Source organism: Monodelphis domestica, chromosome 4, assembly GCF_027887165.1.
Source record: "Monodelphis domestica isolate mMonDom1 chromosome 4, mMonDom1.pri, whole genome shotgun sequence".
NCBI lineage: Eukaryota > Metazoa > Chordata > Mammalia > Didelphimorphia > Didelphidae > Monodelphis > Monodelphis domestica.
This window is the reverse complement of record NC_077230.1, coordinates 241,763,731-241,788,514: the sequence shown is the minus strand read 5'-3', so window position 1 is coordinate 241,788,514 and position 24,784 is coordinate 241,763,731. Positions and strand designations below refer to the sequence as shown.

The window sequence follows — 24,784 nt, the reverse complement described above, 5'->3', positions numbered from 1 at the left end:
ATGCTCTGTTATAGAAATTAAAAAGTATGATTAGCCTTCTGTGTTACGAAGCACACTCTTCCTAAACTTTTTCTTCTAGTCAAACTGACATGCCCTCTCCCCATCCAGACCCATTGGCTCCGTTCCCACAGGGGCTGGTGCCAGGAAAACAGATGCTCCCTGGCAGGAAGCTACCAAACAGCTTTATTTCATTCTCTGTAAGTGATGGGGCTGGTCAGGCATGTACAGCAGTGATAGAAATCTCATGTTTCCCAAGTACCACTGAGTCGGGCAGTGTGCATTCTGGTAATGCTTCACGTACTGTGGCTGGCAATCCTGGCCATTGTGTCCCAGTCATACAGAAGTGTTTTGCAAGGGATACTGAAGAGGATCCCCAGGACCAATTAGAATAGTGGAGGGGAAAGCAAGGGGACTAAATAGAAAATAATGACTCAAAACGGACTTAGCTGGAAAATCTCTTTCTTGGAATTTTGCCAGCATTTCCATCTCTCTTATTGCATGCCATAATAGTGACAGTGGATATAATCTGAAGTAGAACAAAAGGCCTTCTTGGGCCCATGTTAAGTGATCAATCAATAATCATTAATTAAAACTCTTACACACTAGATATGATGTTAGGTGCATAGCTTTCAAAGACAGTAAAGTCATAGTTCCTGCTCCCCAGAAGCTTATACTCTGTATCTGGGGAGATAATATGTATACATATAGTTATGTTCAGAATGAACACAAAATGCATATGAGGGAACTTGGGGAGGAAGGGAGCCAGCAGTTGGGAAGATCAGAAAAGGTATTATGTAGAAAGAAGTATTTGAACTGAATCTTGAAGGAAGAAAGGGATTCTATGGAGTAGAGATGAGGAAGGAATGCATCCTAGGTCAGTTTGGTTAGACTGTAGTATAAGGGAAAGGGAATCATATATAATAAGGCTAGACAGGAAGATGGAGACAGCTTATAGAGGGTTTCAAAGCTTACGAGAGGAATTTATTTAGCCATAGAATTTTTGGTAATATTCAAACGTTAGTAAAGAATTTTCCATCAGTAAAACTTCAAAAGCACCTATATTTAGAGTCATCTCACTTTTGTTTGGTGATAGTTAAGGTATCTTTTTTAACTACCAATAAAAAACTGTTACGGGGCATCTAGGTGGCTCATTGAATTGAGTGCCTTTCTGGGGACAGAAAGTCCTGGGTTCAAATCTGACCTCAGACACTTCCTAACTGTGTAACTCTGGGCAAGCCACTTAATTCCAACTGCCTAGCCCTTAAAGCTCTTCTGCCTTGGAACTGCTACTTGGGTATCAATTCTAAGACACAGGATAAAGGCTTTTAAAATAATTATAATAAGATAAAACAATAAATTGTATACAGTACTTTTGGTTTACAAAGCATTTCACTCACAACTGGGTAGTATAAGTGGTCACTCCCATTTTACAGATGAGGATACTGAGGCTTAGAGAAAACTGACTTGAAGTGGTGACAGAACAAATAGTGCTGGGTTTGGGGCTTGAGCTCAAGTTCTTTGATGCTGGATACAGTGCCTTCCTTATTATATCATATTCCTTGTGGGCACCACCAGCACTTCAAACTCAATATGTGAAAAAAGTGAGCTGATTATCTTTCCCCCAAAACTTCTCTTCTGTCCGACTTAACTCTCTCTGTGGTACTACCATTCACCTTCAATCAATCAATCAATATGCATTTATTAATTGGCTACCATGTGCCAGGGACAGGCCACAGCGACAAAAAATTGCCCTGAAGCTTATAGTCTTTAGCCCTGTTGGCGAAAGCTCTCCTCCCCTTCTCCAAGTGCAACTGAGGACATTTTTCCCATCACTCGCCCCTATCCAGTAGCCCAATGGGAGCGTTTCCTCCCTCCCCTGTCTGGGGTAAGGGGTGGGGAGGTTCACATGCAGTGTGAGGGTTGCAGTTTGGGCACTCGGTCTCTAAAAAGTTCACCATCATTGGTCTATAGGAATAGACAATCTGTGTGTAAATGAGTCTGTTCAAAATTAATAGGCAGTAACATGGGGGAAGAGACTGTAGTAGCTAAAGGGAGCAGAAAAGGGCTCATATAGGAGGGGAATAAGGGATTCTAAGAAGCAGAAATGAGGAGGGAGTACATTCCAGCCACCAGGAAAGAGGGGTCTCATGGAGTCAGGAAATAGAGAATGAGGAATAGCAGGAAGGCCAATTTTGCAGAGACCAAGAAGAGAGGGAAAGTGAGTAATGTGCCCCAGAAAGGTAGATTGGAACCAGATAGAGGATATTGCTTTGTCCTAGAGGTAATAGGGAGTTTCTTGAGCAGGAGAGAGAGAGACAGTCAGACTTTTGTTTAGGCATATTACTTTGGCTACTGGATTGAGAATAGATTAGATAGGGGATAAACTTAAGGGAGAGAGATCAATTAGAAACCTTTTAGTTTTCCAGAGGTGAGATGATGAGGACCTTCTTTACAGTCATGGGAGTGGAGAAAAGGGGAAGGATTCAAGAGAGGTTGTGGAGGTAAAATTAATATGATTTAGGGCCTGAGTAGATATGAGGTGTGAGAGAGAGTATGGAATTGAGAATGATGCCCAGCTTGTAATGGAAAGGATATCCTCAACAGAAATAAGGAAATTAGAAAAAGAGGATGTGGGTTTTTGGGGGAAGATAATGGGTTCTGTTTTGGACATGTTGAGTTTGAAAAGCCTGGGGTGCCACGAAGGTTTGGAGAGAATAGCCAGTTTTTAGTATGCAACAGGCAATTGGTGATGAGGAGAAATAGTCAGGGACAGAGAATGAATAAAAGGTCTAGGACAGAGCCTGGGTATACCCATGGTTAGTGAGTGGGATATAAATGATGACTGAGCAAAGGAGATTGGGGAGGAGTTATATACGTAAGAGGGAACCCAAAAGCTAGCAGGGTAATGAAAACCTAGATATGAGTTACAGGTTGCTGCAGAAAGGTCAAGAAGCATGAGATTTGAGAAAAGGCCATCAGACTTGGCAATTAAGAGATCACTGGTAACTTTGGAGAGAGCAGTTCCAGTTGAGTAAAGATGGAAAGAAGCAACTAAGTAGTTCAGTGGATTGAGAGCTAGGCCTATAGATGGGAGGTTCTGGGTTCAAACCTAGCCTTAGACACTTTCTAGCTGTATAACCCTGGGCAAGTCACTTAACTGCCATTACCTAGCCTTTATCACTCTTCTGCCTTGGAGCCAATATGCAATATTGATTCTAAGATGGAAGGAAAGGGTTAAAAAAAGGGGGGGGCAGCTGGGTAGCTCAGTGGATTGAGAGTCAGGCCCAGAGATGGGAGGTCCTGGGTTCAAATCTGGCCTCAGACACTTCCCAGTTGTGTGACGCTGGGCAAGTCACTTGACCCCCATTGCCTAGCCCTCACTGCTCTTCTTTTTTATTTAAAAAAAAAAAAAGATGGAAACCAGATTACAAAGAGCTGAAAAAGGAAAGTGTATGAAACAAGAAAGTAAACAGTCTTCTCCTGGCATTTCTCAATGAAAGAGAGGATAGATGGAAGAGCATAGCTTGAAAAGATAAATATGAGCTTGTTTGTTTTTTTAAGTTTGTGGGATTGTCAATGTTCCTTGATGATTGTAGGAAACAGGGAAGGAGCCAAGTGACTGGGAGAAATTGAAGATTAGAGAAGGAGGAACTAAGTGAGAGCAATCTGCTCTTCTTCAGGAAGAAAGGGGGTAAGATCAGTAGCATAGGTAAAGAGGTTGGTCTTACCATGGAAAAGGGTCATCTTTCATCAAAAAATAGAGTAAAGCAGGAGACAGGGTATGGTGTGAGTGGGGTTTTGATATGAGAGGAGGAGAGGAGAGGGAGGCCTTTCTTAGTCAGATATGAAGCAAGATCTTCTGATGAAAGAGTAGGCAGAGGGGATAGTATGGGAAGCTTGAGGAAAGAAGAGATTTGGAACAGCTACTCTAGAAAGAGGGATGGAGAATCAATTAGGGAGGAGTAAAAGGACTGCTTTGTTGTGATGAGATGAGATAACATAGCTTAGTATTCCTAGTTAGCAATGCTGTGTGACTTCCTTCAGCATCTAGCACTGTTAGGGACTGGATACAGAACACAGAGGACAATGTAATGTTAAATCAGTTGACTATAGAGTCAAAATTAGGAAGGGAGAAAAGTGAAATCAGAGGAGGGGTGATGTACTTGGAGAGTACTGAGGAGTGGAAGAACTGGAGGTTAAGGTGACAGTGAAGAATAGGTTAAGGAGAATGAGGCAAAGGGAAAGATGGAATTATAAAAGGTTACAGTTGGATAAAAGAATTTCAGAAATCTTGATACAGTAGGATCTCGTTTTATGTGAATTCAGGTACACTATTAACAACAGAAAAAATAAAGGCAGAAAAATATGTAAAATAAAAAGTTTTAATTATGTGTTAAGTCTGTGCTATTTTCCCAAGTGGTATAAAGTCTCACAGCAGTTCACCTGATCCTTCTCATTTTCATTCTGAGAAGCTTTAGTTTGAGTCATTACATTGTTTTGCACCAAACATTAGCTCCCACATCGGTCCAGAATTCTCACTTGTAACAAATGCTATCTGAATCAGGGCAGCATTTCTTTTTGTTTCATTAACACTATTTTAGCTATTAAATAATGACCCCAAAGAATAAGAGTAGTCTTTCTGGTAACTCTGATAAGCCTAAGAAAATTCATAAAGTACCTAGGTATATTTGTATATGATATAGTTACTAAATAATGGAGTTTGCTATCATGTATGATTTTCAGCATATGGGAAAGGGCTTGGAACATATTTGTTGCATAAAGTGAGGTCCTACTGTAATGGAATTGGAGTGGTTGTGAATTATGGAGAGATCAAAGATGTAGTTGTCCTTGTGTGTGGCCAGAATAAAATAAAAGCATAAATCATGAGAGGTTTAGGAAATGGAAGTTTAGATTTTTCTGAAGGAACATCAACATAGGACAAGGTGTTAGGATGAGCCAGGTACTCCCCTCTTTGAGAAAGGATGGATAGCGAATAGATAAATGCCACCAGGATGTGTATTGGGAGCTATATTTGGAGAGTGTCAACTTAAAAGGAGAAGAGACTATTTGGTGGTGGCAGAGGGAGAGACTGGAAGTGGCAGTGGAAGGCAAGAAGCATGGCTGCTCTTCTTCCAGGACCATAGTTTAGGAAGCATGAGAGATGCACCCTGCACTAGAAAAAGTAGCTAAAGATGTCTTTGTGGGGAGCCAAGTCTGAGTGCCAGAAAATGGGAACAGCATGGGAGGCCCAAGATGAAGGGAAGTGTGCAAATGAGAATGGGAATTTCAGAGGGCATAATAACAAGGGACACAGAGCTAGAATGGGACACGGGATATTGGGGGTGGAAGGATGGGAGGAGAGACCTGGAAGTGGAAAATGGTTTTAGTTTATGTAGCTAGAAAGGATTGGGGAGAATGGAGAAGGGAGTCTGTATCCACAGGGATTGGAAGCTTTAAAGGAGGGAGGTGAATGGCCACCAGAGATGAAGTACCTTTTTTTTACTAAGGTTTCCATGATCAAGTACTGTGAATGGTAGAGGGTGTATCACTTCTCTTTTAAGTGTTAGGGAATTGAGGAGATCAGATTTCTTAATACTAACTTTATATAAAGAGAGAGAAGGAAATAAGCATTTACATAATACCTACTATGTGCCAGGTACTATGCTTAATGCTTTTTACAATTATCATTTCATTTGATCCTCACAATAACCTTGAGAGGTAAGTGCTATTATTACCCCCTTTTTGCAGTTGAGGAAAATCAGGCAGAGGGGTGAAGTTAAGATTTCCCAGGGTCACACAGCTAGGAAGTGTCTGAGACCAAATTTCCACTTCAGGCCAGTACTCTATTCACTGGGCCACCAGCCACTTCAGATGATGCATCTACATCATTGGTCCCAGGTTGGGTCCTTGTCCAGTTGTTGAAAGCCATGTTGGAAGTAAGAGAGACCTAGTGCTTGGGAAAAGGATCTGATGTCTGAGATTGGTATCAATTAGTCAATGGTACCTTACTACCCCACATCTCAGGCAGAGGATGGGCTATTATGCTCTCTTCTTGTTTGTGAGCTTGGGATTATTTTTAATTATTCTCTGTTTCTCAACTTTCATGTATAATTAGTTAGTCTTATTAATTTGACCTCCTCAATATTTCTCATATGTCTTATTTCCACTGCCAGCACCTTAAGATAAGACCCCATAACCATATGACTAAACTATTTACAGTAACCACCATCCAGGTCTTCCTGCTTCCACTTTCTTTCCATCCAATTTATCTTCATGCCTCTACCTGAAGATTCTTTCTTTTATAGAGATCTTTGGTCAGAAATACTCATAGGATAACAGATTTTAGAGCTGGAAGAGCTTGGAAGTGGTCATCTTTAATCTCATTGAAACAAATAAAGAAACTAGAGTTGAGAGGGATAAGGTTAAGTGATTTGCCCCAGGTGACAAAGTCTGTATGTGTCTGAGGCAGGATTTGAACTCAGTACTTCATGACCACCTAGCTTCCTACTCTGTTACTTAGCTGTCTGATTTTCTGTTGATTATTGAGGAAAGTTCAAATTCTTCTGCCTGCTATTCAAAGCCTTCTATCATCTGCTGCTTTCTAAAACCTAGAACTAGCTTTCTAGCCTTACTCTTATGTATGGACTTTTCCTTCTAGTCAGATTAGACTACTTGGCTACCTAACATTCCACATGCCCTAGTGCCATGATGGTAAACCTATGGCAATGTGCCAAAGATGGCACGCAGAGCCCTCTCTGTGGGCATGTGCAGGCCCCTGGAATGGCTGACTGGGAGCCTGGCCCTGTACCTGAACACAGTGGGTGGGGCACTCAAGCCTCTCTCCAGGAGGAGCTAGGCCCTGGCTTGGCCAACCTGCATCCTGGCCCTGCCCTCAGCCCCGCTCCTGATCACAGGGGTGGGTGGGGCACTGCACGCTGTCTGGTCATAGCACAGGTCCCTAAAAAGTTCCAAAAGGTTCACCATCACTGCTGTAGTGTGTCTGTGCATAGATTTTCTCTTATGCCTGCAATATTTTCCCCATCCTTCTCTCTCAGCTGAAATGTCAAAAGAATGTCCTCCCTGATCACTAATAACTTCTTAGACTTCACAAAACACTTACCATTAACTTCTCAACTACAGTGGCTAGAGCTGGGCTTGAGGTTGAGGAAAGCTGAGATAAAATCTGGCCTCAGACATTTACTAGCTGTGAGACCTTGAGCAAGTCATTTACCCTCTGTGTGCCTCAGATTCCTTATCTGCAAAACAGGAATAATAATAACATCTACCTCATAGGGTCATTGGGAGTATCAAATATATAAAGCACTTAGCACAGTGCCTGGCACATAGTAAGTGCTACATAAATACTAGCCATCATCATTGCTATTTTTATTAAAACAAATCCAGTGATCTTTCTACCTGCCTCCCAATCATTTGCCAAATACAGTTGGTTCTGCCTTCTCAGCATCTCTCCAATCTCATTCTCAATAATCCCCCGAGTATCAGCTTAGTGGAGATATCCAGGACACCTCTTACCTGGACTAATAGCCGCACCTCCTCACTAATCTCAATCCTCTCATCTCTCCAATCTGTCCTACACCCAACTTCCAAAATGATTTTCCTCAAACTCAAGCCTGACCAGGTTATTCTACTCCTCAAATTCCTGTTGTTCTCTCTTGCCTTGAGGATAAAATATAGACTCTTCTATTGAGTGTTTATTTTTAAACTCTCACTTTCTGTTTTAGAATCAATACAAGCTTGCTTCCAAGGTAGAAGAGCAGTAAGGAGTAGGCAAATAGGGTCAGTGACTTGCCCTGGGTCACACAGCTGGGAAGTGTCCAAGGCCACATTTGAACCCAACTTCAGGACTAGCATTTTCTCCACTGCCTTATATAAAGTATTTCAAGCCATTCACCACCTGACCCCACCTACCTTAATGGATTTACTGTTTGTTTCTCCCTTTGGTGGAAGGCACTACTTCCTCACTTTCCATCCCTGGAGCTCTCTCTCTGTCTCTCTCTATTTCTCTCTATTGATTGGGGAATAGCTAAACCAACTACGGTATGCAGATGTGGAATACAGCTGTGCTATCATAAAACTATGAATATGAACATCTCAGAGCATGGTAAAAGTTTATATGATGGCTGATTATAGTAAGCAGGTCTAGGGAAACAATAAACACAATGACAACAATATGTCATTATACACCAAAAAGCACATACAACCCTCACACATACCTGAAAACTGTTATAATGATTAAGTTTGTCCTCAAAGAAAAGGTGAGGTGAGAAGCTATGGGTGTGGAATGCTGCATATACTGTGTCAGGATCAGTGGATGCATTGACTGTTGTGCTGAACAGCTTTTCTTCTTTTACTTGTTGTTACAATGTATAGTTCAGTAAGTAGGGGTAAAAAGAGGGAAATATTTGGAAAGGATGGTGATGTGAAACAAAAGATAGCAGTGGTGTTAGAGTGAGACACTGAGAGCTCAAGGGACTCACCTTGGTCACTCACTATATGTCAGAGGCAGGACTTGAATGTAGGTTTCCTGAGCTGAACGTTTCTTGTCGATAATGCCAAGTTGCCTCTACATTTTTTTTGTTGTATATAGATTGAATAAGCTACAATTATTTTTATTGCAATCCTTTTGAAAAGTCTCATGCTGAGCCCTGCAAGGTGAGATAATTAAATGTTAATGAAATGATGTTTCTTGTTGACTTTGCATGTACAACAAAAAACAACTCCACCAACTATTATTTTTCTTTCCAAAGAGTGCCTTGAGCCATCCCTTTGCCTTCTGATCTCACTTAGTAAGAGTATGTTTCCACAACACTATGTGTCTATCTATTGGTCACTGGATAAAGATCTCAGATTTAGATTACCTGAAGTAATGCTAATGTTTCTAGAAATTCTAGAAACTGCATGGCTTTTTAGTACCCTCTTTGCCCACATCCCTGTATGGAAAGGAAAACTTTGTCAAGTTCTGGACTTTCTGCCACTGAATTGGAACAATAGCAGGTGGAATATTAGAGAGAAGATATTGACAAGACTGACAGTTGGTGGGGGAAGGGGAATGGGGAGTGGCAGTGGGTCTTATGATTAACACTTCCTTCTGGGTCCTGGAAGAGGAAGGAGCTCTCTCCTGGTCTCTGGATAGAAGTGCCTCTATTTTCCTGATTTTCCCAACTGTGTGCTTTCCCTGGATTCCTGTGATTGTGTCACCGACAAAAGGACTTAAGGGAAGCAGTTTGAACTGTAAGGCTAGTCTTTAGGGGTGTCAGCCTGAAGAGATAGGCCCAACCAGCTCTGAAGATCAGAACTTTTCTTCCTCACTGTCTACAGCTAAGACTTTTGAAATTAAGAAAGCTAGCACAGATATAGCATAGACAGGAATAAGAGAAACCCTCCACCAGCCTGTGAGGCCTGGCCTCAGCTCAAAAGCTGAGAGAGACTCCAAAACCTCGTTTAGGGAAATCCCTCTTCCCTTTTCCCTGATACCTCTTCAATCCAAGCTTGTTATTTGTTTGTGTATTGTCAATGCTATACTTTATGCTGCTTTTCCATGACCTCTGTTTGTTGTTAGCTTGGACTAATTGTGCCTTTAAATAAGTCTCGAATCATGTGACCCATTTTTCCACATAGGAAACATTTGGGTACATTTCTCCTTTGATTGTTTTGTGTGTAATTTCTTGTGGGTTTGTATGATTGTAGAGTGGCTAGATTTTTTATTTCTTCAATTTCTTTATGTTTAATTGTGCTATTTGCCTCCTTGAGCTTGGTTCTAAGCTCTTTTATTATTTCATCCTTTTCCCCTAGGATTTCTTTATGACCTGTGAATATTGCAGTTTTTTTTTAAATCTTCCAGACTTAGTGTTTCCCAGTCTGGGCACTGAAGTTTAAAATATGATCTTATAAGTGTGTTACTGCCTTTCACAAATTGTCTCCTTATGTGTTGGAGATTTTGTTCAGTTAAATTTTCAAATCCAAGCACATCCTCTGCTACTTCAATCATTCTATGGAGTAACTTTGATGGATGTTCCCCACTTTCCTGTCTCAATTTCTCAAATTGTCCCCAAGTATCTGGTCTTTTTGAAAAACTTTTCATTGCCTCTAATAGATCTTCTCTGGCCTTTTTAAAATAATGTAGATTTGCATTACTAGATAACTCTAAGTCTGTTCCTTCCCCTGGCCAAGATGTTAAATTTGGATTGTTTCTAGTTTCATCAATGAATTGCTGTTTTTCCCTTTTTGAAAATAATTCTGAGAGAAGAATTTCATTGTCCTGGAAATTTGGGTCATGAAGCTTAATGTCTCTTTAAAATTCTTTCAAACATCTTACAGGCTCTGAAAACCAGAAAGGCATCCATTTTTTCAGACTTTCAAGGTCTGTGGCTTTAAATGGTTTATGTGTTTTAATATGAATTTTGCCACTGTCTGGTTGTAGGCTTGTTTGATCTCTTACTGACAATATTGGTATTCCACCTTCTGCCCCATCTGTCTTTTCTTGTTCAGCTATATTGTTATTTTTAGGTATGTCTGTTGTGTGTTAATATATTTGCCACTTTGTTTCTCCTCAGTCAGTTGCTTAATCATTTGCTTTAGTTGTGTTATCTCCTCCCACATGGCTTAAAAACATCACAGCCACTTCATTGTCTTTTGCTTTTTTCCCATAAATTAGATGCATACCTTTTTTTAGGGCATAGTATAATTGGATTAAGAAGAATAATGCTCCAGCATATGTGGGAATGAATGAAATCAAGCAATTTACACTTATATTTAGCCATTGTAAACCTTCATAGATGGCAAGCAGAAAATGAATATAATCTGGAATCTTGACAAAAAATGAGTTGTAAACCATATAAAAGAAATGTCCAATCAAGGCTAGATAACCTATGGCAAGTAATAGTTTCTTTGCTGTCTTGTATCTTAAAAAGCCTTTTGCAACGGAAAAAATGTTTTTTTTAAGTCTCACCCTTTAAGAGTCACCTCCTTCCTTCAGAAGGAATGGTTTCTTTTGGCTGTGGTATTGCTAGGCAGATTAGTTGCATTCAACACTGCTCTCAAAATGGCTGCTTTCCACAGTCACACAGGCTTTTGAAATGTATGTAGGCCCAATCTCTCTGAAACTTCTCTGACACCTCCAACTACCTTCTTTTTCCCCAATTTCTGGCAAACTAGGTTGGAAAAACCTAGTTGGCTCTGCCAAAAACTGTAATATTTATAGAAAAATAGGTGGGATTGAAGAACAGGGGATACAGATGGTTTTGTAGCAGGGAATGGAGGAGTTGAAGGGAGAGAGAGAATATGGCTGCTAGTGAGGTAAAAGGAGAGAGATGCCCCTGCTGAAAAGCTATTTTTGAAAAATGGGGTTCCTGAGAAATGGGCCACTTATGATATCCTGAGTGGACATCTTTTCTATAGATTGATGTTGTAGATACCCCAGAGCAAGTCAGCATGGACCCTCCTGAGGGAAAAGCCTTCCCCCAGACCAAGGTTGCCCAGCAGGGGTCCAGTAAGAACCACTTATTATTGAATGGCTATCCTGAGGTACAGCTCCCTCTATGTCCCCTGAAATGTTAGTCCTCTTATCTGACTGCGATATTCAAATAAAGATAAAATTTAATAACAAATTTGGATTGGAGAGGTATCAGGGAAGAGGGAAGAGGGATTTCCCTAAATGAGGTTTTGGAGTCTCTCTCAGCTTTTGAGCTGAGGCCAGGCCTCACAGGCTGGTGGAGGGTTTCTCTTATTCCTGTCTATGCTATATCTGTGCTAGCTTTCTTAATTTCAAAAGTCTTAGCCGTAGACAGTGAGAGGAAGAAAAGTTTTGACCTTCAATACAGTTCCTCATGTTGGGAGACCCCAAACCAAAAAATTATTTTGGTGGATACTTCAAAACTGTAATATTGCTACAGTTATGATTTAGAATGTAAATACCTGATATGCATTATGTATTCTCATTGCTACAAATTGAGAGATTGAGAACCGTTGCTCTAGTGGCTGTCCATTTTCACCTATCTAATTAGATGCAAGTGTTTTCATGATTAGGAAGGTATTACTGTTATCAAATTAAGTGGGGGGACTAGGTAAGAACTCTTGGGTTAAAGATTCAAATAGTTTCCTGCCAGTGAGCAGAGGCTGTATCGACTTAACCTTGCTGGATGATCCTTTAGGCTAGGCTTAAAGAGAGGAGAAATACATAGTCACTGAGATTTTAAAATTTATTTCTGATAGGGTAGGCAGAACTTAATTTGCTCTGCAACTCTGAGTATATCTTGTTGAGATTGAAATATTATCCATTCAAGACACTCTCTTGCATTCAAAATAGACAACACTATTGGAAGCTATGCTAGTTAACGATGCTGTGTTGAGATTAATAAAAATCCGTGAAATTGCTATTAGGAAGCTCTATCTGATCTTGGATCAGAGACTTTGGGGACTTGGGTAGAAACATTCTTTGGTCTGATGTAAAATTGATAATATACCTCTACCCCCTCCCCATTTATTGATGTAATTATTCATTATGTACTGTTTTTGATTAGATGAACTGTGAGGCTTAATAATAGCTCCTATTTATACAATACTTTATAATTGACAAAGCACTTTCTTCACAATCACCTTATAAGGCAGATCATTAAGTATTAATATCCTCATTTGACAGATTTGGAAACTGAGGTTCAAAATAAGTGACTTCTCCAGGATCACATAGCCAAGGAATATCAGAACTGAGGCCTCTTCACTCCAGAACTATTTCTTGACCCACACTAACCAGGCTATCCTCACTAACAAGGAAGCAAAGTTCACCTAATTCTCTGTTACCTCAGTCCCTCCACCTTTCCCTACCTGAACCTAATAGTTCTGGATAAACCCAGTTCAGATGGCCTGGTTTCATTCTGATTCTTCTTTTAGCATATTGTAACTTTAGATGAGAATATTCCTCTAGGTCTCAGTCTCTATATTTGTCAAATGACAGGGTATGACAAATGCATGATCTCTGGAGGCACTAAAAACTGATCCTATGAACAGGTTTCCTGCTGCTCAGTCATCTTAGCTAGTCATTATGAAGAGATATCTGCACTGAGTTCTGCAGATGTTGCAGCTGGCTGCCTTTCAAGGTGTGAATCTTAATAGTAAAATGGCTTTTGCATTTGGGCTCCTGCTGGTCACTGGATTGCACACAGTGTCCAGTAGATGGCAGCATACTAATCCTCTGTTACTATCATTTTGGGGATTTTTCTTCCTCCCACAAATACGCCCACAAGAAAAACCTAATAAAGATTTAAACTTCTTAAGCAGCAGATGAGCAATTACTAAGATCATCCAATTAAAGGAATATCAGGAACTTGGAGCTCTGCAGTATTTTAACAAAATTATACCCTGATGCAATTAACACTTGAACTTTATTACTAGGTTCAAGATCTTGGACTTCCATGATAACCAGACATTGAATCCTGGTGAATCAGCTGCCTGTCCTTCAGGTTGAAGGGACCAGATGCAGTATGGCATTATGGTGTTGTAAAAAGAACACTAGAGGAGCAGCTGGATGGTTTAATGGATTGAGAGCCAGGCCTAATGATGGGAGGTCCTAGGTTCAGATCTGACCTCAGGTACTTCCTAGCTGTGGGTCCCTGGGCAAGTCCCTTAACTCCCAATTGCCTAGCCATTACTGCTCCTCTCCTTTGGAACCAATACTTAGTATTGATTTAAAAAATAATAATTTGAATTATAATTCCAGAATCTACAAGTTGGGAGGCTTAAAAGGGTCAGGCAGTCCAACCCCTCATCTGAGCAGTTATCACTTCTACATTATCCTTGAAAGTAGGCATTGAAGCTTCACTTAAAGACCTCTAATGAGAGAGAACCCTTTCCCTCCTGGGGCAGCCCATTCCCATTTGGGACAGCTATAATTGTTGGGAAGTTTTTCTTTATATCTAAAGAAATCTGCTTCCTTTAGACTTCCACTTATTGTCTCTAGTTCTGCCCTTCTGACCCAAGTGGAATAAGTTTAATCTACCTCTTCCTTATGACAGAACTTCAAATACTTGAAGAATTGCTGTCATAGTTCCCCTGTCTCCCCTTCCCCAAGCTAAACATTCCTAGTTCTTTGATCCAATTCTCATATTACATGGTTTCCAGGCCCCTTGCCTTCCATGATATACTCCTGGGAAACATTCCAGCTAGACAGCAGCCTTAAAATGTGTGCCCAGAACTGAAAACTATACTTTAGAACTGGTTTTGACCAGGGCAAAAAACAGGGATACTTTCATCTCCCTCATTCTGGGCATAATGCCTCTCCTAGACTGTATTACATTTTTTGGCTACAATATCATGGTATTGAATTTGCACTCCATTAAAATTCTCAGATTTACTGCAACCATCTTAGACTTGTGAAATAAACTTTAAACCCAAGTGTAGACATTGCATTTAGCTCTATTATCTCTAATTCACCCAGTGTTCTGGTCTATTGAGTTTTGTTTTGTTTTTTAAATGATAAGTGTGGTATCCAACATGTTAGCTATACCTTCCAGCTTCTTTTCATCTGAAAATTTAATCAAAAAGCTATCTATAACTTTATTTTTTTTATTTTTTATTTTTGGTTACAATAATCACTTTATTTCCCACCCTTCCCACAGCAGACGCGCAATTTCATTGGGTATTACTTGTGTCCTTGATCAGAACCTATTTCCATGTTGTTGTTTGCACTAGGATGTTCATTTAGAGTCTACATCCCCAACCATATTCCTTTGATCCATGTATTCAAGCAGTTGTTTTCCTTTGGTGTTTTTACTCTCACAATGTTTCCTCTGGATGTGGATAGTGGTTTTTTTCATAGATTCCTCCAGGTTGTTCAGGATCACTGCATTGCCACTAATGGAGGAGTCCATTAGATTTGATTGTACCACAGTGTTTTAGTCTCTGTGAACAATGTTTTCCTGGTTCTGCTCCTCTCACTCTGCATCGATTCCTGGAGGTTGTTCCAGTTCCCATGGAATTCCTCCACTTTATTATTCCTTTTAGCACAATAGTATTCCATCACCAACATATACCACAATTTGTTCAGCCATTCCCCAGTTGAAGGGCATCCCCTCATTTTCCAATTTTTTGGCCACCACAAAGAGTGCAGCTATGAATAGTCTTGTACAAGTCTTTTTCCTTATTATCTCTTTGGGCTGGATCAAAGGGCAGACAGTCTTTTATCTCCCTTTGGGCATAGTTCCAAATTGCCCTCCAGAATTATTGGATTAATTCACAACTCCACCAGCAATGCATTAATGTCCCAATTTTGCTACATCCCCTCCAGCATTCATTACTTTCCTTCGCTGTCATGTTAGCCAATCTGCTAGGTGTGAGGTGATACCTCAAAGTTGTTTTGATTTGCATTTCTCTTATTATAAAAGATTTAGAACACTTTTTCATGTGCTTATTAATAGTTTTGATTTCTTTAACTGAAAATTGCCTATTCATGTCCCTTGCCCATTTATCAATTGGAGAATGGCTTGATTTTTTGTACAACTGGTTTAGCTCTTTATAAATTTGAGCAATTAGACCTTTGTCAGAGGTTTTTGTAATGAAGATTGTTTCCCAATTTGTTGCCTCCCTTCTAATTTTGGATGCATTAGTTTTGTTTGTACAAAAACCTTTTAATTTGATGTAATCAAAATTATTGATTTTACTATCTATAACTTTATCCAAGTCATTTGTAGGCATGTTAAAAGACACATGGCCAAGAACAGACCCCTGGAATATTCCACTAGAGACCTTAAGCCAAATTGACATGGACTATTAATGTTTACTCTTCAGATGGGGGCACTTAAGCAGGCTTGAATCCATATAAAACTGTGATATTTTTCCATCTTGTCTATTCTTGTCTACAAAGATAACATGAGAAACTTTGTAAAATGCCTTGCAGAAATTTAGGCATGCTATGTCTACAGCAGTGGTTCTTAACCTTTCTAATGCCGTGACCCCACAATATAGTTCCTCATGTTGCAGTGACCCCAAACCAAAACATTATTTTGGTAGCTACTTCAAAATTGTAATTTTGCTACAGTTATGATTCGGAATGTAAATACCTGATATGCATTATGTATTCTCATTGCTACAAATTGAGAGGTTGAGAACCGCTGGTCTACATCAATACATTGATTTACCATTGATGGGATCCTGCCATTAAAGGAAGTCACAGAATCTCAGTCAGAAGATAATAGGCAATTTAGTCGAAACTGTGTCTGACCAAGAATTTCTTCGATAATAACTCCATCCAGGGTCTCCACTTTGTAAAATTAAAATTAGATCTCAAATATAAAATATTATATTTTAAGAGATTTATTAATGATCATTAGAAATCAAGGAATAAAGAGGATACAAAATAAAGACCATGTTCCCATGGCTAATCAGCCAGTTCAAATGCCTGCCTTACCACCACCAAGCTCAGGACAGGAAGTAAAGAGGTTGGGACTCCCCACATCCCCATCTAATATACCCTGTCTACAGGAAGTACATAATGAGAGGAAGTCAGTGGATTCCCGGGAAATGTAGTTCTTTTTTAGGGTAACAGATTTTCAATTATACATCCCCCCCGAGATCCATGGAAGACTAGTCTATCCAATGGATTTTGTAACTTTGAAATTACAACAATTTGGGGATAAAAGGAAAAGAGAATAAAACCAATGATTGCTAGGCACATTGACAAAAAGCCAGTTTGGGGGCAGTCCCCTTCAGCATAAGAGTATACATACAAAACAAATGCATTCAACCCCACACAGTTCAAATCACCACATCCCAAAGTTCACTATGGATCTTCTGGGGCGCTGTGTGGTCTGTGCAGGTATCTTAATGGTGCCTCCTCCAAACAGTTCACTTTCTGGATTCGGAGAGGCAGTGTGTTTCTTATCCTAAAATTACTCTCAAAAAGAATTTAAAGTTGCATTTTAGAATAATAATACATTCCCCTCTGAGGAGGGTGTTGAAAAACACAGGGATCACTTAGGGATGCATAGCTGAATTATGAGGTATATGAATCAATTGACAAGAGAAATATAAAAAATCCAAATAAAAGAGAAAAAAATAACTTCTGGATTAAATATAAAGTATCAAAGTCTTATGTGTAAAAATTTTAAATAAAGGAAAAATAAATCTATAACAGGTCCTTGAATCAGGGGTCAATTAAAGTGATTTAAGCAATTATGCATTTACCCAATCAGTAGCTAGGACTATAGAAAGTTTGCCACACTATGAAAGACAGAAAAGGGACCAGATTATAGGAGCCAGGTAGGAGCTAAATTTGAGATAGTTGGTTCATCCATCATCTATGTGACACTTAACAAATGAAAAATGGAAGAAAATAAATCTGTTCATGGGCTTTACATTATTTTGTTCAGCATAGTTATAGGGGAAGGTAACAGAATATATCTAATAGTTAAAACATAGTAAATTAAACTGATTCAGTGTAACAGAATAGTATTGAATACATTAATAAATGAATTTAAAACAACAGATTAAATCTTAAAGCAGACAATCAGCAAAAATACAATAAAATACAGAGACTTTCATAAAACAGTGGAGTCTAAAAAGGCTTAAAATTTTCACCTCCAGTTTCTTTAAAGTTCCTTTCTCTATCTGTTCAGATTCCTTTTGTCAGCACTGTGGGATTTCCCATATCGAGGGAGAACATGGGTTTGAGGAATCTCAAACTGGATGAAACTTAGAGACTGGGCAGGCCCAAGTGGCAAAATTTCTCCCCTGAATCTCAGGCAAGATAAGTGAAAGGATCAGTGCACTCATGAATCATAGAAGCTGTTTGAAATAGACAAGGTACTTGCTCTTTCATAGAGTATGCCATGCTTGTAATTTTTACTTCCTATTTGGAAGAGTAAAAACTTCTTCCCTTCCCTTTTCCCCTGAGGAAAAATTCTAGGGAGCAGTTTGGTTCCCCAGACACGTGGAGAGGGAGTTAGGAGGCTAATCAGTGCCTAAAGAAAATACTCCCCAGTTTTTTACCAGCTTCTGGGAGAGCGGTTCCAAGTTTGTGAGTTCCAAAGACACAGTGGCAGCTACCAGGAGTCTGGGACTCAGGCTGGAGGAGGAGCGATCAGTATCAAGAAGATCAGGTGCAGATGGCTGGGACAACCTAGGAGGTTGGATTGGCAGCAGTAGCAGGAACCAGTAACAGGGGTCAGGGTGGAGTCCAATTCAGGAGCAAAAGTAGGGATGTGTTAAGGTTACCTGTGGATGTATTTTTGTAAGTGGTTTCTGAGTATTGGAATAAGTTGATTATCCCCTACCTAGGTCTGTCAATGTTCCTTGAAGATTGAATAACCAAATTTCGGATGAATTTGTATGGAGTCAGATACTCTCTTCTAAATCTCTAGCTTCCTCCTTACTATAATCATGTTATCACCTTACTTCTCACAATGCAGGATCAGATGACTGAGAGACTGGCCAGTCCAGTAAATCTTCTCTATCATATAGGCAAAAGCTCAAAGATAAAACATTTACTTTTTATATCATTTGAGAGAGTCAATAAAAGTTTCTTCTCTTCAGCTTCTTCTCCCAATTCATGGAGAAACAACCATAACTCTTATACTGCTATTTCCTATTGCCCTTCCCATTTCAGTTGGCTGATTCATTTCTCTGGGAAGTTTTCTTTGTCTGACTTATGACCAAAGTTGGGGAATTTGAGAATAGACCAGAAGAGAAAGAGAGAAAATTACTTCTTCAAGGCTTGTGTCAGTTGAAGTGAAATCCAATTAAGAGATAGGCATTTTTGTGTAGGCATTGAGTAAATCAGGTCCCCTTAAAGAACACAAAACCCCTGATTAAACCTAACTGTAGAAATCCCAATAATCTGGGTTCAAGATGGTATCTCTGTGGCTAATGATGAAGTGTGGCTTTCACACCAGTCTCATCTTGAAGGAAGCAATTATGAGAGAGGGAGTATGTATTTGGTTGAATTGATTAGCCTTAATTATCCAAGATCAACTCCTAAGTATCAAACTGTGGACCAAATCTTGCTTTTATGTTCAGGTATGGGAGAGAACTTGTGAAAAGCAAGACTGGCAACTGGTTCAGAGGTAAAAACCTGGAGAACAATCCAGGAGTTGAAATGACAACTGTGATTGTATCTAAAAACAAGATTGCTGACTGAACTAAACCTATTAAGTCAACACAAGGGCAAACTCAAGGACACTGGCAGTCATGCATCATTGGAAATATCAGCTGCTTCCTTGTGTATAACAGTCAGGGTCACAGGAATCAGAGGGGCAGCTTGTAGATTCACTCTTAACCAGAAGCTTTTGGCACAGACTCCATTTTTTGATCAAGCTTTGCTGTTAGAAAGAAGTAGGATGAGGGCAGCTGGGTGGCCCAGTGGATTGAGAGCCAGGTCCTGAGATGGGAGGTCCTGGGTTCAAATCTGAATTCAGATACTTCCTACCTATATGATCCTGGGCAAATCACTTGACCCCATTGCCTAGGTAAGGGAAGGAAGGAAGGAAGGATGGAAGGAAGGAAGGAAGCAAGCAAGCAAGCAAGCAAGCAAGCAAGCTAGCTTACTTCTCAGAAAAACTCATCCACTGAGCAGGGAGTTAGGCTAGATGACCTCTGGGGTCCCTGCCATTTCTAAGATTCTAGCATTCTCCCTAGCCTTAGAATTTTCATATTCTGCTGTGTATAGGTTATTATATGGCTTCATCCGCTACCATGAAAGTTGATGAGGCCAAGGTGGGGAGGTGGAGAAGAGCTAACATGGCCTCTTCCTTATTCCCATTCTTTTTTTTTCTTCCAGCAACAGTTACAGACCTACGTGGCATGGGTGAATGCACAGCTGAAGAAGAGGCCAGAGGTGAAGCCGGTGCAAGATCTCCGACAGGATCTTCGGGATGGTGTCATCTTGGCATACCTGATAGAGATTGTTGGTTAGTAGTCCTCAGGTTCTGGGTATGGTGACCACGGCCCCCACAGTTCAGGAAGAACAGGTCAGTTCATGACTCATTTGCCTTTAGTATTTCCCCACAAGGTAGATAAGATGGGGGAAAGTGAGGCCTGGTTTGAGAGATTTGCCCATATTTATATCACAAATGGAATCTAAATGGCTTATCTCAAATTTGCCCTCTATCCTCCACACCTTGGGATTTTATGAAAGGGCCTTTCTTTGCTCTTGAAGACTTGGCACCTGGGGCAGACCTGTGTAACTAGATATAATCCCATGGATATTTTATCATCAACTCCATTTGCTTGGGGTCCTTGAGGGAAATATCTTCAAGTAGTTAATGTTTACAAAGTAGACTTGTGTTTTAACATATGGATCCAGGAGCTTAGCTCTTTCCATTCTAATTTACCTTTGTGGTGGCTTCATACTTTTTTTAACCTGTGCCTAGGGGATTTTTAAACTATTCACAACATAGCAATGTCAAAAGGCATCAAAGATAAGTATAAAAATATGAAAGCACCAAAACAAAACCAATTCTAAAGGCTCTTTTTTTTCCCGTCGCCATTAAACCCTTACAACTTACTTGCTCTATATTTAGTCAAACATTTAGTTCTCAAATCAACCCTCCTACTGATGTCCTCATTCTTAATGGACCTCTCAGCACATACAACTCTATTAATATAGTATTTTCTTTATCACAGCTGGAGAGAAGTTGAATGGGATACAGCTGAATCCCAGTAACCAACAGGAGATGAAGAACAACGTGGAGAAAGTGCTTCAGTTTGTGGCCTCCAAAAAGATTAGAATGCACCAGACTTCTGCTAAAGGTCAGTTCTCTCTCTCTCTCTCTCTCTCTCTCTCTCTCTCTCTCTCTCTCTCTCTCTCTCTCTCTCTCTCTCTCTCTCTCTCTCTCTCTCTCTCTCTCTCTCTCTCTCTCTCTCTCTCTCTCTCTCTCTCTCTCTCTCTCTCTCTCTCCCTCTCTCTCTCCCTCTCTCTCTCCCTCTCTCCCTCTTTTACACACACACACACACACACACACACAACTAGACATGTGTTCTCAGGTTATTATTCTAAGAAAATAACAACTATGTGTCTTTGGGACAGAGTAATCATAAAATCTTGAATGGTTTGTTTCAGCTCAAAAGAATTCAAGAATTCTTTATTCATAATAGTTCAATGTGGGGTTGTCAGGGATGTGAGTATGACAGAGAATTAATGGTTAGAAAAGAAATGTCAGAACTGATAAGATGATAGTAATTTTATAGAAGGACAGCTAGGTAGCACTATGTGGATAGAGTGCCTGACCTACAGATAGGAGGTCCTGGGTTCACATGTGACCTCAGACCCTTGCTTACTGTGTCCCCTGGGCAAATCTCCTAACCCCAATTGCCTGGCCCTTACTGTTGTTCTGCCTTAGAACTAAAACTTAGTAGATACTTAGTAGTAGCAGATAGAAAGTAAAAGACTACCTTATTAACATTAGAAAATGAAAGTGCATTTCTATGCCTTTCTCAGTTCTTTTGATCATATGACTAAGAATTATTTCAGGACATTAACATCTAGATTTTGTTATGGCATTTGCCACAGAGCCAGGCATATAGTAGGCAATTAATAAATGTTATTTATTGATGGGTTTTTATGTATTTGGTCTAGAAGCAGACTGCTTTCCACGTTGCTTTTCATTTCACAGAAGACTTCAGGTGTGACAAGAGAGATTTCACAGCTTCCTCCTGTAAATGTCCTCTAATAACCCCCAACAGGATGTTAGTTGTTCCCATGTGACCTTAGGTTTACTTAGGAGAAGATAACACTTCAGATAGGCTTAACCTGGAGCTGCTGAGGAGGGGTACCTGGGAAGTGCAGCCAGAGCCTAGGAGCTCCATGGCTCCGGTTCTGACTTGACAGCACTGAGAGGAGGTTTTTCTGGCTCTTGGAGCAGCCTGCCAAATCTCTAGATCTCTTCTTTGCTATGCTGGAATGCTCACCCTCTCTTTGATGAGATCAGGGGTATTGGTGTAATTGGTGGGGCTCATTTAGCATGAATGATGCTCCATGAGTGGCAGTCACCAACCTTGTTTCAGGCCATTCCACTCAAAGTAAAAAAAGATCAAGTATGGACATTTCTTTACCTGGATTCTTCAGACCTGCCTTATTGCTTTGTTCCCACGTTCTCCCTCTTTCTAGAGAAAACTGTGCGAGTGGTGTAAACCTTAAATTTTCTTAGACTTATGAATGCTGGAAATTTCCCCCATTGGGAAATTTCATACTTGAAAAATTTCCTACTGATAGTAAGAATTCTATTGGAATGTGAAACTCCTTGGCATGGGAGGATCCTTCTCCTCCCTACTTAAGACTACTTTAGGACAGAAACCTTTTGCTAAACAATGGAAAGGGCTTTGACCTATACTTAAGCATAGAACAGGAAGTTCTTTGAGTCATGATTGATTTTAGAATTGATACAATAGAGATACTTGGAATGACAGAACCAGGTCTTGGAACTTCCAATCTCCACCCTACTCAGAGTAACAGGATTTAGGAAGGGCTGCAGCAAAGATCAAGATTTAATTATATGAGAATATGACCTTCAACAGACATGTGCAAAGGAAACAGACCTCTGGGTGGTCCTGGGTTAAGCTAGAGCCACCATTGGCACAGGGGAGACATCGACAGTGATTGGTAGATGTGAGAACTGAGGGGAGGGAACTGAGATTGTGGGCTTAAAGATAGCGGGGGTCTGAGGACTGAGGAGGAGGAGGTTTTGCTCTGAAGGAGTCTGAGAGGAGAGAGGTCCTGGAGGGAGAGCTCCTGGAGAGGTCTTGAAGGAGGCTGTGGAAGGAGAACTCAGGAGGAGTCAGGAGGAGAATTCTCTGGAAACATTTCTTGAAAGGAGGCTCTCTTGAAGGTGGAGCCTGAGGTTGGCATGAGAAGCCTTACCTAGAGAGATCTTGGGTGAGTGATAAAACCAACTGACTGATTTATTCATTCTGATTCCTTCCTTACTTTCTCTCTTTTTCTATTGATTAATCAGTGTATTATAAATTAAATTTCTCTATAAAACCCAGTTGGCTTGGGCATATTCATAAATTGGGAATATATTCCCTGGTGACCATCTTATATTTATATAAAACCAAGACACAGTAGAAAACATATTTCAGCGGTCATAATTGTTATATATATATTTATCTTGCTCAAACATTTTAATTATCACAGCTTATGGCTCCCACTCTCTTATCTACAATAATTTAACGCTCAAAACTATTTTAAATCTAACAGTGGGAAGGCCAAATAGCCTAGTGATAGAGGCCCTCTGGCAAATGGGCTTAGGAGATCCAGACCATTATATCTGTAAAGGATAAATTTAGTGTTGTGACCTAAATTATATTAATTATTGGTTGCCATGGATATCCCCAATAATAAAATAAAAATACCCAAGTCAGTCTGAAATTTTATGGTGATTTAATTAATATAGTGGAAAGAAATTAAGAAGAAGGGAGAAGGAAAGGGTGTAGTATTTTCTCCCACCTGGCTTGTACGGGGCAGGAAGATTAGGGGATCTAGAAAGTAAGGGTTTGTAGTGTGAAAGAGGAAGGAATCAGCCTGAACTCCAAGAGGGCTCAGCCAAGATGCCTGAACCTGAATTAGCTCAAGTGAAATCTCACCACCAAAACCCAGACAAATAGCTCCCACCATGCCAAGATGTCAGAATGCTTAGCATGCTGCCAGCCAGAGATGCCTCTCGGGAAAAAGAGCCCGAAGAGAGTAAGTGACTTGCCCTATATAGATGGTTTTATGTCACTTTCCTGTGTCTCATCTGTACCAATGTTAGCTTAGCTTGACTCAGGACAGCCCAGGGGTCTGTCCACTGTTTCTGCACATGTCTGTTGAAGGCCATTTTCTCAAATACTTAATCCTTGAGTATGGTGCAGACATTCCTGACCTTGTTAAACTAAGTAGGGTGGAGAAATGTAGAGTTCCCAAGACTTGATTCTGTTAAACCAAGTATCTACATTGTTACTAATCAGGAAATACCTAAATCAGATCTTCTAAAGTACGGTCTGAATAGGGTGGAATAGTTTTAAAATTCACATATCCAAGATTGTTCCTTCCTCTTTCTATCTTATGGTAACAGTGAGGTTATCAATCCCTTTGCCACACTCCTAAAATTTCTTTGGGATCTCTTCTATTCCATAGATATTGTGGAAGGAAACCTGAAGTCTATCATGAGGCTTGTCCTTGCCTTGGCAGCACATTTCAAACCTGGCTCCAGTAGGATGGTGAGCCATAGAAGGGACTCCAGAGCCCCCATGCAGAGTCATCAACCACACTCTGCCACTGCTGTGGCACAGGGTGCAGCTGCTGCTCTGGCAGATGTATGTCATGACATGTCACGGTCAGGACGAGAAGTCTTCCGATACAGACAGAGGTAAGGGGAAGGAGTGGGGTGGGAGGGAACTGTCCTTCCATGAGGAAAGGACCTTTCTGGTCCTTTCCATGAAATATTACAATTCCCTGGTATTAACACCATCCAGACAATCCAAGCCTTGCGAGGGCACACAAAAGCCCTTCTGGAGATGTATTAAATTTGCAGTTACCAAAGAGTAAGGAGTTTTATATGAATTTGGGGTGCGGGAGGACTCCAAATGTTAAATTATGTTCTTGCTGTGTATGTGTTTATTTTTTCATTCATTCATTCATTCATTCATTCATTCATTCATTCATTCATTTTTTTGCTTGGGAGATTTGTTTCTCCTCTGAACCCAGCCGTTTGCCCTAGTATGAGCCCAAAAGGCCAAGCCAGGCTAAAGAAACATACCATATCATTAGGGCTATATGTCTGGTGAAGTGGAGTGACCCTGA

General features: G+C 40.3%; 1 protein-coding gene across 9 annotated transcripts in view; it reads left to right on the top strand.

Moving 5' to 3' along the window:
• The window catches only part of DIXDC1 (DIX domain containing 1), a 74,135-nt gene that overhangs the window by 16,263 nt on the left and 33,088 nt on the right, over positions 1-24,784 (top strand). For 8 of the 9 annotated variants that reach the window (XM_056794409.1, XM_056794408.1, XM_016433864.2 and 5 more), the window contains 3 exons: positions 19,784-19,913; positions 20,629-20,754; positions 24,119-24,350. In XM_056794409.1, the coding sequence (XP_056650387.1) occupies positions 19,784-19,913; positions 20,629-20,754; positions 24,119-24,350 (488 nt within the window). Of the gene's footprint in view, positions 1-19,783; positions 19,974-20,628; positions 20,755-24,118; positions 24,351-24,784 lie in introns of those variants that run through there. The other variant, XM_016433863.2, reaches the window with a different exon arrangement.